At 39.2% G+C, this 14,056-nt stretch overlaps 1 protein-coding gene across 1 annotated transcript; it reads right to left on the bottom strand.

The window, feature by feature from the left end:
- Window positions 1-8,980: 8,980 nt before the first annotated feature.
- On the bottom strand, window positions 8,981-10,522 carry LOC111212299 (uncharacterized protein At5g50100, chloroplastic). Its single transcript, XM_022713787.2, has 8 exons — window positions 10,312-10,522; window positions 10,094-10,239; window positions 9,885-9,992; window positions 9,742-9,798; window positions 9,591-9,656; window positions 9,434-9,494; window positions 9,306-9,352; window positions 8,981-9,198 (listed from the first exon to the last, which is right to left on the bottom strand). Exons 1-8 carry the CDS (start codon window positions 10,430-10,432, stop codon window positions 9,160-9,162), a joined length of 645 nt encoding a protein of 214 aa, XP_022569508.2. The 5' UTR covers window positions 10,433-10,522; the 3' UTR covers window positions 8,981-9,159.
- Between the last annotated feature and the right edge of the window lie 3,534 nt (window positions 10,523-14,056).

Here is a 14,056-nt window from a genome sequence, read left to right as displayed (position 1 = left end):
AGGCCTTATAATTATATTAGTTATGGAATATAATTCCACTGCATTCAAATGGTGTCGCTTGCTCGGGATACTATTGATATGTGTTTGGGTGTGGGATTAGACTCACTGAGTAAACTAGTTACTCATGACTCATTTGTGATGCAGGTAACCAATAGGCGGGAGACCTTACTCTAGGACGGGAAGGAACAACATTAGCCAGCGGTAGTTTTATTATCCTTGAAAAGTCATTTTGATATATCTTATGTATAAGATTTGTTGACCGAAAACCTCGAGGTTAATTTATAACAAATTTTGTAAGATGCTTTTGCTTGATATATAAAGAATATTTTTTTTTAAAGTACGGGTTCCATATGATATTAGTCCTTGTCTGGACGAACTAACTATCGGGTATTGCTTTGTCGGGTTGAAAAGCCTAGAGTTATATCCGATAGGAGTGTTGGTGTTCTTTGGTTGTTGGTCTAAGGCGATCGGGACTATTCTGAGAACCTCAGATCGACAATCGGGGAACATCGACCGTGTCATTTCCGGTCATCTACGATCGGGGGTGTCACACTTAGCATACATATAAGTAGGAAACCAAAATGCTTAAACAATAGATAATAGAGTAATATAAATCGAGATCCAAGGATCCTAATATAGAATAGTATGTTGCAAGGTGTTCAAAATAGGTAGACTACGTTTTACGTTTGCTTTTTGATAGCTCGTGGACTCTGTCCTGTCGTAGAACCTCGTCCCCTTGTTGGGAGATCCCCGTCTCAGCTTGCTCATCATGGCTCCTAGCCGTGTGCCATCGGTTGGGTTGGTTTCGGGCCGACAGCTCGACGTTTTCTCGGATGATGAGCCTAGGGGTTGTGCTCAATGTAGAGAGGGTTCCTCCTTTCATCGTCTGGGGGATAGTCCATTGGGGATCGAATACTCCAAGTGGTTTCTCTACTTGTTTTCTCCCAGGGCTTATCGGGTTCTCTTCTGACCTATGGGTCCTTGCATTGCTCGTAGGTTGAGCTTGCCCCTGGGATCCTATACTGATAGCTATTTTCTTTGGGACCTTTTGGGGTTTAGAGATCTTCTGCCCCGGCGTCATGGATGATCCTGCTTCGAGGTGCGTGCCCCTCCTTTTGAAAGGCCAAGGTGTCGTCGGGGATTTAGGATTCCTTGGACTGGGTCTGTGATCGTCTCCACCTGGTTGATTGAGGACTTCCAAAGTTTTCTGAGGTCTGATCCCTTCCGAGTGTACGCAGAAGATTGGTCTCCCGAGTGGTCCTTTACGGGGAAAATGAGGTATCTCATCCTGCTTCTTGGTACTCCTTATCTGGCCGGAGTTTTCGGGATGCCGAGGTATCTGACAACATATAGAGATGACACATGCGGACCATCGCCCCTTCCGAGCTGGGGAATGACACTTCTCTGGGCCGAACCTGCTGGATCTTATGAGTTTATCACGGATCCTCGACCCTGAACTCTTCCTTGGGGTTATCGTCGCAGGGATCCGGTTCTCCAGATATGATGCTTTGTATATGGGCCTTTAATCGAAAGGACTCTGGGATTTGACTACCTCTGAACTAGCTCAATTCGAATCCAAAAGAGACGATGCGAAGCGGTCGATGTTAAGTCGGAGAGAATTCCTCAGACTCTTTTTCTCGTTTCTAACTCGTCGCGTACCTTTCCTGTCTCTGGTCCCAATACCTGCCCCGGTTCTTACTCCCTTGGTCTTTCATAGATTTCTGGGAGGATATGTCGTCTCGATCACTCCGATCTTTCCTGGTTGCTTGTTTCTGCTGAGTCCTAGCACGGCTTTCGGCGTCTTCCTCCCATTTTACTTGGGCCCAGGCTCGGGATAATACATCTTCCATAGTTTTTACTGATACTTGGTCAGTTCATCGTAGAGATCCCCGTCTCGGAGCATGCCTCTTTTGAAGGCTGAGATCGTTGTGGTGACGTTGCATTCAAGAATTTATACCTTTTCCTGATTGAAGCGAGCTATGTAATCGCCAAGGGGTTCGACCCGATGCTGGAGGATTTCATAGAGGCTGTCCGAGGTTTTCTCCAGGTTCCGGCTACTTGTGAACAGCTCCACGAACCCATCGCTGAGGGTTGCGAATGAAGATATGGATCCGATGGGTAGATTAATGTACCATTGCAACGCGGTTCCGATCAGGGTTGAGCCGAATCCCTTGCACATGGTGGCCTCGCGGAACTCCCTTGGGAGTGCTACAGCTAGAACCCTTTGTTTGTACTGAACGACGTGAACGTCTGGGTCACCGGTGCCGTCATACATCTTTATGTTGGGGAAGAACTTTCTCGGCATCTCGATCAGTGCAATGTTTTCTGTGAAAGGAGTATCGGTGAAAGAACCGGGATTACTTTTCCGAATAGGAGGTGCCACCCCGAGGAGCCTTTCTACCATAGATTGCATGGCGTTAAGCTACTTGGAGAACATCTGCTCTAGATAGGTGGTCAATGAGGACTGCAATGCCGCGGCTCCTTCGGATGTTTCCTTTTCGGAGTCTGGCTCGGAGTCGCTGGATATTGTTTCATGGACTCGTGTATCTCCAGCTTTTTCTCTTGATGCCTCGGTTTCACCTGAAGGCTGTCGAGCAGTACCTCCTGCGGTGTTGGGGTGTCTCCAGGCTCGGCATGGATCGGACATGTGTGCGGAAGCGGCGCTTCTTGTTGCTTGTCGTGTTGAGGGCTTTATTCTTGTCTCGGAAAACAAGGTTTTCTGATTCGAGCTGAGTAAGCTTCTCAGCACTTTGTTCCAGCTGCTTCGAATGTTCATCTAGATTTTCCTTCATGCTTTGGACTTCGGAGGAAAGCTCAGGGTTCTCGGTAGCTTCCCGCTCCTTGTGCAAGTCGGTTACCTGGCTTTGTAATCCATCGAGTTGCCTTTGTAGCTCGGCTTCTCTTGGAGTAGATTCTGACGGGTTGTCTTGCTCATCCACCGCCATCGTCACGTAGTTTAGATTAGTCCCCTCCTTCTAGCGCCAAACTGTTAGGAGATTTTTGTGTAGGATCTTTTAGAGTACTACGGAACAATGGATAAACTGGGTTTCGTATTTATAGGTATTTCGTAAGGGTTTATGAGAGATCAAAGAAAAAGAGACTTGAAGAGATCTTTATTGAGTAGACAAGCAAGGATTACAAGTATTTTTGGTATGAACCCTAACCCTAGCCGTCTAAGTATAATCTCTAAGCCTAAAAGTGTCAATCCCTTATTCTAGGGTCTGGGTTCCAATTATATATTCAGAAATATGGAAGGTTCTCCTTATCAGCAATTTTCTTTTTCTTAGAGCTGGAGGCGGTTCCTGGAACTTATACCGGGGTACCCGATACTGGGGATCCTGAGCGTTCCTAAAACGGGGACCCGAAGGTCTAGGTCCTGCCTGGGGTCTAGAGGAAAGTAGTACCTGAGTATTTTTACCCAACAAGGCGCGTGCTGAAGACTTGAGGAGCAATATTGCTACATTTGCGCATGAGCTTACAAAATCATTTAGAAGCTCCTGGATCAGATTCAAGTCTTACCAGAGAGACTGCTCACACCATAGATTCAATGAAGTGCAACTGCTCTGTACTTTCTTCAGAAGTATCGTGGTGCAATATCAAAGGCTCTTGATGCTTCCTGCGATGGGACAATAGCACCAAGGACACTGATTTTGAGAGAAAAAGATCTGTATCCATCCTTGGGAATGACCAGATGGATGATGTGAAAGCAAAGCTGGAGAGTATTCACAAGCTTCTCAGGAAGCATGCTTTGATTAATAGAGGATGAAGATGCTGTAGACACAGAGGATAGACTGGAGGAGGATGTGAACTTCATCAGTGGAACTGGATTACAGGGTTCTGGAAACCAGAGTGGCAACATAAACTTCTATGGCAATGAACAGAGGAGTAACTTCAACCAGAGTTCGCAGTACCAAAAACCGTACAGCAACAACTACATCAGCAACAACAGGAGTTATGGAACTCATCTTACCAGAAGCCACCACCACATACTCAGGAGAGCAAGATTGAAGCAATGCTTGATAGCGTTCTTGAAGGACATCAGACCATGACGGTGGACTTCAATGGGAAGATTGATTATGTCTACAACAACTTGAATACAAAGTTTGAAACTTTGAGCACTCATGTAAAGAAGCTGAAGATGTAGGTAGTTCAGACAGGAGAAGCTGTTAATGCCATCATAGATGATGATTTCTTGCAAGTGGTGAAGCATGAGAAGCTGCAAAAAGGAGATTTCGAAGTAGAGAATTCGATGAGCTTCGGCGGATCACATTGGTGTTGATCAATGCCAGACTTTGAACATCGATTGACGGATTTCAACCAGAACCGATCGACAGCTTCGCCAGAGCATCGATCGACGACACCTACAGAGTTGACCGCGTCATACAATGCAGTTAAGATCATGACTCACGAGGAGTTTGTAGCAAGACACCCACATCCGACCAGCCATGTTTATGTCAACATCGATCGGCAAACTGATCCCGCCATTCGATCGACAACATGAGACCGCCAGTGATCGACAACCTCCAGCGCCCATCGATCGACGTGCACCTCTCACATACCGAATGCAGTTACCAAAGACATACGTCGCCCGAATCAATGCACTCAGGACATAACCCAAACCTTCAGCTAACCCACCAAAGACCACCAGTACACATTCAGAAGATGAAGCAGAGCCTATGGAAGTTGATAAGGCTCCTATGGGGAAAACCTTGAGGAAAAGAAAAGAAAAGGTTGCTAAGGATCTGAAGAGGGGAGCTAATGAGAAGGAGATGAAAACTTTTCTAAAGAGAGTCTTTAAAATTCCACTGGAGATACCATTCGAGGATGCCTACTTTACCCCTAGATTATGGATGTTCTTCAAAGAGACCAAGGAGGCTGAAGAGGACACTAGGAGAATGTTCTATGAGACCAGAGAAAAGATGAAGAATATGATTACACTGAAGAAGAAGAGTGATCCTGGGAAGTTTGCAATACCATGTACGGTAAAGGGTATTGAGTTCCCCACATGAATTCTGTGACACAGGAGTATCAGTCAGCATCCCACCTAGGGTTATGGCACACCATCTAGGTTTGAAGGTGGAGCCTTCCAAGGAATCTTTCACTTTTGTGGATTTTTCTCAGCAGAGCTCAGGAGGAATTATCAGAGACCTAGAAGTGCAGACTGGTAATGCCATAGTTCCAGTAGATTTTCATGTCCTGGACATCAAGCTGAACTGGAATTCTTCTATGTTGCTTGGAAGAGCCTTCTTGTCAACAGTAGGAGCAGTGTGCAACATGCAAACTGATATCACTCAAATTACCCTAATAAGTAATTTTACTTTCTCAAATAAGATGTTCAATTGTAATTTTAGGGATCAAATCCACAGAAAGGTAGGGCACACAATAGATCTAAATAGTTTATGATTAGGCTAGGCAAATAAATAGGAAAGCAGTAAATAAAAAAAAGGATGAACAACGTAGTTGTTCAGTAGATTGATGGGGTTTGATGAAAAGAGATTTTGCTAGATCTAGGGTTTCTATTCAGGAAATCAGGATTATAATGATATAGATGCATAAGATGTTTGTTGGATGCACAAGAACTCAAACAATAACAATAATCTACCAGCTCTCGCATGTCTAGATTATCTATCACTCGATCTAAGATCTCAACTCTCGCATGTTGATCTGTAGAAAGTGTCGATCGACGATTCGATTAGAATGTCGATCGATACACCTATCAGACCGTCGATCGATAGAACTACCGAGTTACCGATCGACAATCCTTCCAGCAAGCTTTACCGGGCATGTTTGAACTATTTTCACTAGGTTCCTAGATCAACTCTCGTCTTTCTCTAGGGATCCTAGCACAATATGAATAATTCAGGAGATAAACCATGCTCTCGCGTGTGCCTATTCATCCTAACATCATGGTTCTAGTTCGCGACTCTAGAACACAAGCAATAAGTGCAATTCAATTGATGGACATCCTAACAACTTAGAAATCTATATTTGGGGCTAATTCCTCATCCTATTTGACCCCTAAACCTAACATGTGGATCTATTCAGACATGAAGTTGTCACAGAAAATCATAGAAAGAATAGATATAAAAAGCAATAGATATTAAAACAAAAGCCAATGGAGTTCCAGGAGGATTCTGAAGGAGTTCATCCTTTCTCTCCTAACTAAGAAAAATGAATTAAAATAAAGCTTAGATAGCTTAGCCGTCAACAATGGTTTATAAATAACATAAATAGGGTTTCTGGTCGTCCCAGGGTATTTTGGTAATTTGTGGTTGCCTCTGAGCTGCAGTCAGTTATAAAATATGCTCATCCCATATTCTGGCATCACTGTTGACCAACACCAATGCTGTTACAACGATCGACAGTCTTTCATCTCCTCGACAGCTTCCGCTCGTGAGACAGACTGACAACTCTTTCGTAAAACGGGCATAACTTCTGCTACAGGATGCTGATTGACCTCAAACAGGTGACATTGAAAAGCTAGCTCAAAGCTCTATCTTGTGTCAAATTATGAGCTCAATCTAATGGTCGTAAGGTCTCCATCCATAGCTAGATATCTGACGCGTCTGTGCAGCTCTACACTCAAAAGGCTCCAAAAGACACCAAAATCACCACAATCTTCCAAATCGTCCATGGACCTGTAAATACTCTAAATAGACTCTATATAGTATGAAATATATATTAAAACACTTGTAAACCATGGCTACAAGTGGGTAAAATCCATAGTCTATCACAAACCAACCAGTTGTGCCTGACACTCATAGACCCACATGTCCACTACGATCCTATTCCAGTCATGAAGCCACATACGTCCTCCAAAAAGAATTGATGATCCAGGACTCATAGCGGCATGCCACTGTGGAGCTGAGTACGAGACAGAGTATTCCGCGTCGATCGAAACTCACTCCCCCCACATTGATCAACAACACCAATCAGAAATCGATCGACAATCACATCGATGAATCGATCGACAGTAGTCCAGACAATTGGGAGAATGACTACTACAATCCCACCCTGGCAGAACACTCTGCAAGACCTTCAACCAGAGCTACTCTGCACAAAGAAGAATATGATGAGGATTATGAGGAGGAACGAACTACCGAGTATCGAGGTATTTGTGATGAGGAAGGAAACTACTCCATTGGAAGTTCGGCAGATGATCGTTATCACGAGAGTTATGCAGTAGAAACATCAGTACATGAGATAAGAGCAAAAAATTTCTTCATGCAACAACGCAACATTCCAGAGCACCAGCAGAGAGTTGCAAACGAATTCTACAACACATTTGGTGAAGTAGATGATCATTTCAAACCAAAGTATCGACAACATACTCGACCGTCGATCGACATTGGAGACCCAACATCGATCGACAGACGTCCAGAGTTTGGAAAAAGAGCCTATGACCGTGATGGAACTAGGAGATTCCACTGGGAGGAGAATTGATGTTATCATGGAACAGCTATCTGATGAAGACAAGGAGATCAAAGACAATCCAGCTGATGAGGATGCCTTAGCTATTCCAGTTGGGCTTATGACTCGTCCCAGAACCAAGAGACTTAATGAGACCATTGGAGGATTGCTTATGAAGGCATGGAAGCAAGAAGAATGTCTTGGTAGAAGCTTGATCAACCAAGACACACTTATCACCATTCAAGCTACTTCTCCATCAAGCTGATCATCATCTAGGCAAGTGACTTGTGTGTACTCGTTTTTCCATTGGTTGGTTTTTGTCCCACTGGGTTTTCTAATCAAGGTTTTTAATAAGGCCACAAGTACACTTTCACATCTCCTAGATGATGTATCTTGGATGCATCTCGGCCTAGGCAACTTGGACCGACTTCATCATCTATCTGTTATGTTTTTAGTCTAAGTGTTATTTCTTTATTTCAAAACCGTGTGGAGCCTTTCTCTTTATGTTTCTTTATGTTTTCGAGACCTTGTGCATGTACAAGGATCTCTGTACTTAAGTGTTTTGAAAACCCTCATTCTAATCTAAGTTATCTTTTTTTTTTAAATATGGTCGAGTGTGGCCTTTATGTTTGAGACTTTGTGCGGACCTCTTTGGCCGTTTTGTTTTTATCGGGACTGGCCGTTGGTGGCTTCGAATCCCTACCGCTTTGCGGTTTTATATATGATGAGAATTTATCGAACTACTTCTTTCTGAATATGTCTGAAATAAGTATGAGTTGTCGTCTCATATTTAGTTCTAGTGAGACGTTCAATCTGTTGGTTCGCTCGAGATGTAAATTCCGTAAAAATCACTTATTTATTTTTACGAAGTTTCGTGAAGGTTAAGATATGGACGAAGAGACATGTTTTAAGATCTCGTATCACTCTTTAGATATCATGTCTTGAGATGTTATAGACCAGTGTGCTGGGTTTAGGACAAGACCTAGGTTTACTTTCGGTTTTAAGGTTTATGCGGTGACTAGCCGGCTATCGATTTTTCTATTGTGATTTCAACCTCATTCATACCGATCTAAAGTCCGCGATAGGTTCTCGGCTTATACGACTTGTATGGTATGAATCGAGCATCTCTCCAAAGACAATTTTTAAGCCAATTAGAAGTGCTCGACCAAAATTTCGGATATTTCTTATATAGTGCGCTTTTATCCTTGTGACGTATGTTTAAGGATCAGAATGATCAGGGTGCGTGTGTTTAAGACGGCTGATGTATTTGTCGGGGCCAATCGACGAGTAGGATTTAAATATTCGTTAAAATTTTATTGTCATCGTTTGGACAGTTGTTCGTATAGTTTCGATTCTAACTTTGGCGACGTCTCACTGTTATTTCGAAGACTATACAAATGTTTTAAGTTCTGAAAAGTTTGCGAACGTTTTTCGATTTGGACCAAATGCTGCCCTTCGCGAAAATTTAATGTTTGTAGAGATTTTTGCGTACTGAAGCGTAAGAGTTCATAGAATGCATATTGTAGTAAAAGTTTTAAAAAGCTCAAATATTTACTCAAAAGGGGATAAGTAACCGAATTATGTCAATTTTGATTTCGAATATTCTTATTTCCAAAGGAAGATCTGGTCCGATATATACGTAACGTACTTTTTATCTAATACATCGAAACACTCAAGTTTACATAATGCGGGAAAACAGAGCATATGTAACTACAAACTGGTTGTGGTATATGTAATTTGTAAGAAAAATCACGTCTTGCACGCCTTACTGTTACCACATGTCTCCACCTGCCAACAAAAATGATCTCCTCGGTTTCTTTTTTTGAGTAAAAGATTGAGAAAGAAAAGCGATAAAACGAATGCTCTCTACTTTGTGAGGTTCTCTTTCTCCCTACCTTATTTTTCTTTCTCGCTTCAAGAATAGCTTCTATAGGTGGCCGCCCTATTCAACAAAGATATAGAACTTTAAAGCACAAAATAAACTTGAATAAAGTTTAAGCATGATTCACGTCATAACGTATACCTGTGACCTGAAGTCGATACTTAGCCCAGAAATCATACACTGCATCAGCTACCTTCCCTATCTGCAAGTAATCATATGTTATCCATGAACGCAGAACAAGACACGATAAAAGGGGCACGATTCTTCAAGAATCCAACTTGCAAGAGAGAGGCTTTACTGGTTCAAATTTAGTGATAGAGTAAACCCATCCAAGCCCAACCAGTTCATATAGTTTCCTAAATGCCTGAAAACGTTCAAACGGCCAATTAATAAAACATTAATATGCTATACGAAATGGGTTTAGTCTAAACAATGATGTTAAGCTTTACCTCCACACCCGTTACCACATTTCCATCGGACTGAATCGCGTGGATTTGCCCCATAACCTGATAAAAATCTCGATCAAATCCGAACCCGAACAATAAAAACAGAGGATGGTACAAACTAGAGAAGGTTAAATAAATCAGTTTACAGTTTTGTAATTAAGCCCTTGATTCTCTTGCGGGGAATAATCATTGGAACTGATGTCGACGAACTTTATCGTTCCATATTCCTCATTCCTTTCCTTAAGCATATTAACCTTTTTGACAAGAAAACGGAAACAGAACAATTCAGCTCTGAGCGAAGTATTTTCAAGTTTAGTTATGAACATATGAGATAGATGCTTATTTTTAGGTAGACCTCACGCATACAGAGAGGGCAATCCCCATCGTAAAGCATTTTGATTTTCCAATTCTCAGGTTTTGGTTTTGGCTCATCGTTGTTCTTCGATTGTGTACCGCGATCAACACTTTCTCCTTGTATTGCCCTAATTTGATATCTACACCCTACAAAGAGAATCATATATATGCCAAAATTTAACTTCTTCATATTTTCGGTGACGAACCCTAATTTGTTACCTTTTGGGATGATTTGAGGTTTGAAGATGGGATAGAAATGGTGCGATGATATCGATCGAAGAGAAGGGTTGTTTCGGTGCTTCCATATTACGAACGCAGCAGCAGCTCCTCGCGTTGCCATTTTGTATTCTCTTCCAAATTTTCTTACAAATGCAAACGTATGTATTTTGTAATCTTTCTCCTCTGGGTCTTAAATTATCTTTGGTGCTGATCGTTACACGTGGTACAATTCCCATCCATGTTTGTTCAACTGTTGTGGACTACCGAAATCGAAACATCTGGCGTCTGTATGTTTACTGGTTAGTCTGGTGGTACCCTGGTTTATAGGCAGGGAAAGAAACTTACTCAAGTATTAAATTAACTTTTAGTTTTTTTTTATACATAAATATTAGATATATCTTTGATCCAAAAAAAAAAAAATTAGAACCATATGGTCTATATTTCTCTTTACAAATGACGATAACTTTTCCATGTACCGAATGTTTTATACCAATACGGATTCTCATTTTTGAGAAAGAACATTATTGGAGATCCAAAATCCTATATATATAAATTGAGAAACATTACAACTTTTTTTATACCCACGTGTCTAATAATAATTCTTAGAATCATTAAAAACTAGATTGGTCAATCTAATTATATAATAACATTTTTTATTAAACTAACCATAAATTTATTATTAAAGTTCTTTATTATTTTCTTAAATAAAAGTTACGTAATTGTCTAATATGGCTAAAATATATATGATAATTAATGATTGTAAATAATAAAAAATTTGAAAAAATGAGTGTATATTCTATCTTATTTGTTTAATTTTAAACTATTAAAATAAATTCAAAAATCACATTAACAATATAATAAAAAATTTAAAAAATTTTGTATATGTTGTATTTTGAATTTTTAAAAACGACTACCAGTTCTTAAAAGTGTTAAAAGTCTCACATTCAAATTTTGTGATCCATGGATTAATATTTTTTGTGATGACAAGATACAAACGATTACAAAATCATATAAGTAACACGTCTAAAATATTTTAAAATTAAAATATATATATCGTTTTAAATTAAACTATATACCATATAAAATATATAAATATTTTAATTTCAAAATTTATTTTTAACAATTTTTGGCGAAATTTCATGTTCACCACTTTCATGGTACCACTTTTCATCTTTACCAACACTAAAGAGACATTTTCAAAAATATCTTCTTCATTAAGTTACAAAAGACTCTTATACCCTTGTTCTATATATATAATAAATCATTATTTAAATAAAAGAAAAAAAAATATGTTTTTGAATTATACTTTTTCAAATTCGAACAATTTTATAAATTTTTTTTGAATTTTTTTTTTCAAATTTGTTTTATATTTTTTTCAAATTTTTTTTTAAAAATTAAAAATTATGTTAGAAACTATTTTTTAAATTTTTTTTATATTTTTAAGTATTTATTTATATATTTATTAAAATCTTAAATTTCATATTTCAAAAACTCTACACCATCCCTCAACTATAAACCCTAAGTCTAGATTAGTTAACCCTAGGGGTATAAATGTCTTATATCCTTTATTAAAAGTAAGGGTAAAAGTGATTAGTGTAAACATGAAAAGTAGTAATATGAATGTTGCGGCAATTTCCTACAATTTTTTGATAAAAGCTTTGAAAAAATATTGATAACTTAATTTTTAACAAATATATTAAAATATACTATATATGTTAATATCATTTAAATATAGTTATATATTCTATCAAATAAAAAAAATTATTGCTTGGATTAATAAAATTTATTTATATGTTCGCACCAATTTAATAATATATGTAATAATTATAGACTTTTTAATTATTCAATATACATTTCTTATTTAATAATATGTAAAAACATATAATACATAAAATAATTTATATATATAATGTTCATCCCACGCAAGGTGCAGATCTTAACCTAGTTTGATAGATAATTTGATAACTTTAAAAAATCGAAACGATAAACTAGTTCGAAAAATAGACATAGATTTCTTAAAACTGAACAGACACGCAAAAGGAGAGTATCAAAGTTGGTTTTCAGAAAATCTGATTGCTCCTACAACATCAGCGCCATTACATGCCGTATGCATGGAGAACACATATTTGGTTGATGGATCCTGGACATCAACCACTTAATTCAGTGGCTGCATAAGGGTTTGAAAATATATCTTTGGACAAATTCGATTAAAGGGGACAAGGAACCTAAGTAGACCAAAGTCAGCTTTGCATTCAGAATTAGAAACAATGATTTGGGAGAGGGAGAGTATTCGTCATTCAACTTGCTAAAATTTTGAAACAGACTGCAAGAACTTGATCCCCATATGATTTAAGAGTTATGCATGGCCAAATTTCTCAACAGAGCTGAAAAATATAAAAACTATTCAAAGATGATTTCATGCATTTAAGTTATCATACTTCCTCGAAGACATAATGCAATTTCGGATTCGCTAGATAGAACTGCAATATCTTTTTCATAGGGAACTTTGGTATGTTGGTTGTTCTATTCCAGTCGTGACTGTGCAGACCACCTCTTGTGTGAGAAATAGAGTGGTCGTCTGATGTAAAAAAAGAATGATGATAAATTATACGTAACATATGTAATATTGATAAACAATTTAATTTACAATGTTCCATAACATAGCTCTCCTCATAATACTTGGATCGACAAATGGTTCTACATGTATAATATCTTTGAAAAATTTGATAAACATACTCTCTGATATGCTTAAATTAAATTTGTATAAATTTGTATCCAGACTTTACAGTGGAATCACTTATTGATCCCATTTCGCGAAGATGGAATTCGCAGACCCTACGGGATTTGGTAGACCCACAGGATGTGAAAATTATAGAAAGTATACCACTGAGCAGAAATCAGATGGTCGATAGAGAAGGATGGCATTTCACAAACAATGGAAGATTTACGGTTAAATCAGGATACCAAGTAGAGCGGATCTACCCGGATAGGGAATGACCACCATTATTGATGGGACCAACAGTTGATGCTCTGAATGCATTTTGTTGGAAAATCCGGTGTCCACCAAAAATAAAACATTTTCTTTGGCAATTGGTATCAGGGTGTGTAGCAGTTAAGAAGAATCTGAAGGCGCGAGGGATGCAAGGTGAGATTTGTTGTGCAAGATGTGGAGCGGAGGAGGAGTCGATTAACCATGTGTTTTTCGAATGTCCTCCAGCACTTCAGGTTTGGGCTCTTTCAAAGATACCAACAAATCCAGTCATTTTCCCAACGAGTTCTCTTTTTATGAATATGGATCATCTTTTTTGGAGGATTGTTCCACAGATGGAGGATCATCAGTTTGCTTGGATACTATGGTATATTTGGAAAGGAAGAAACAATAAGGTTTTTAGTAATTTGGATATGGATCCTAAGGATACTCTAAAACTGGCAGAAACGGAATCTACACTCTGGGCAGAGGCACAAGTTTTGAATGAACAGAAAATGGGAACTCAGATACAGGTTACGACTCTTCCGTCAATTTCCGGACGATGGTGTTTTACAGATGGATCATGGAAAGAGGGTGATATTTTCTCGGGTCAGGGTTGGCTCAGTACGTTAGAAGGATTTGAGGGACTGATGGGAGCAAGGAATGTACGGGCCACTTTAACACCATTACATGCAGAGATGGAGGCGCTACTATGGGCTATGGAATGTATGAGAAACTTACGACAATTTCAGGTTACGTTTGCAACAGATTGTTCTC

Source organism: Brassica napus, chromosome A10 (assembly GCF_020379485.1).
Source record: "Brassica napus cultivar Da-Ae chromosome A10, Da-Ae, whole genome shotgun sequence".
In the NCBI taxonomy this organism is placed as follows: Eukaryota; Viridiplantae; Streptophyta; class Magnoliopsida; order Brassicales; family Brassicaceae; genus Brassica; species Brassica napus.
This window is presented reverse-complemented; position numbering and strand designations above follow the sequence as displayed.

Bases quoted from the DNA above. Each gene is read 5' to 3' on its own strand.
- LOC111212299 (XM_022713787.2), bottom strand. From the start codon at position 10,432: ATGGCAACGCGAGGAGCTGCTGCTGCGTTCGTAATATGGAAGCACCGA. The intron at 10,240-10,311 runs GTAACAAATTAG...TTCTCTTTGTAG, and splicing joins ACCTCAAATCATCCCAAAAG to GGTGTAGATATCAAATTAGG. The intron at 9,199-9,305 runs GTAGGGAGAAAG...TTTTGTTGGCAG, and splicing joins AAGCGAGAAAGAAAAATAAG to GTGGAGACATGTGGTAACAG.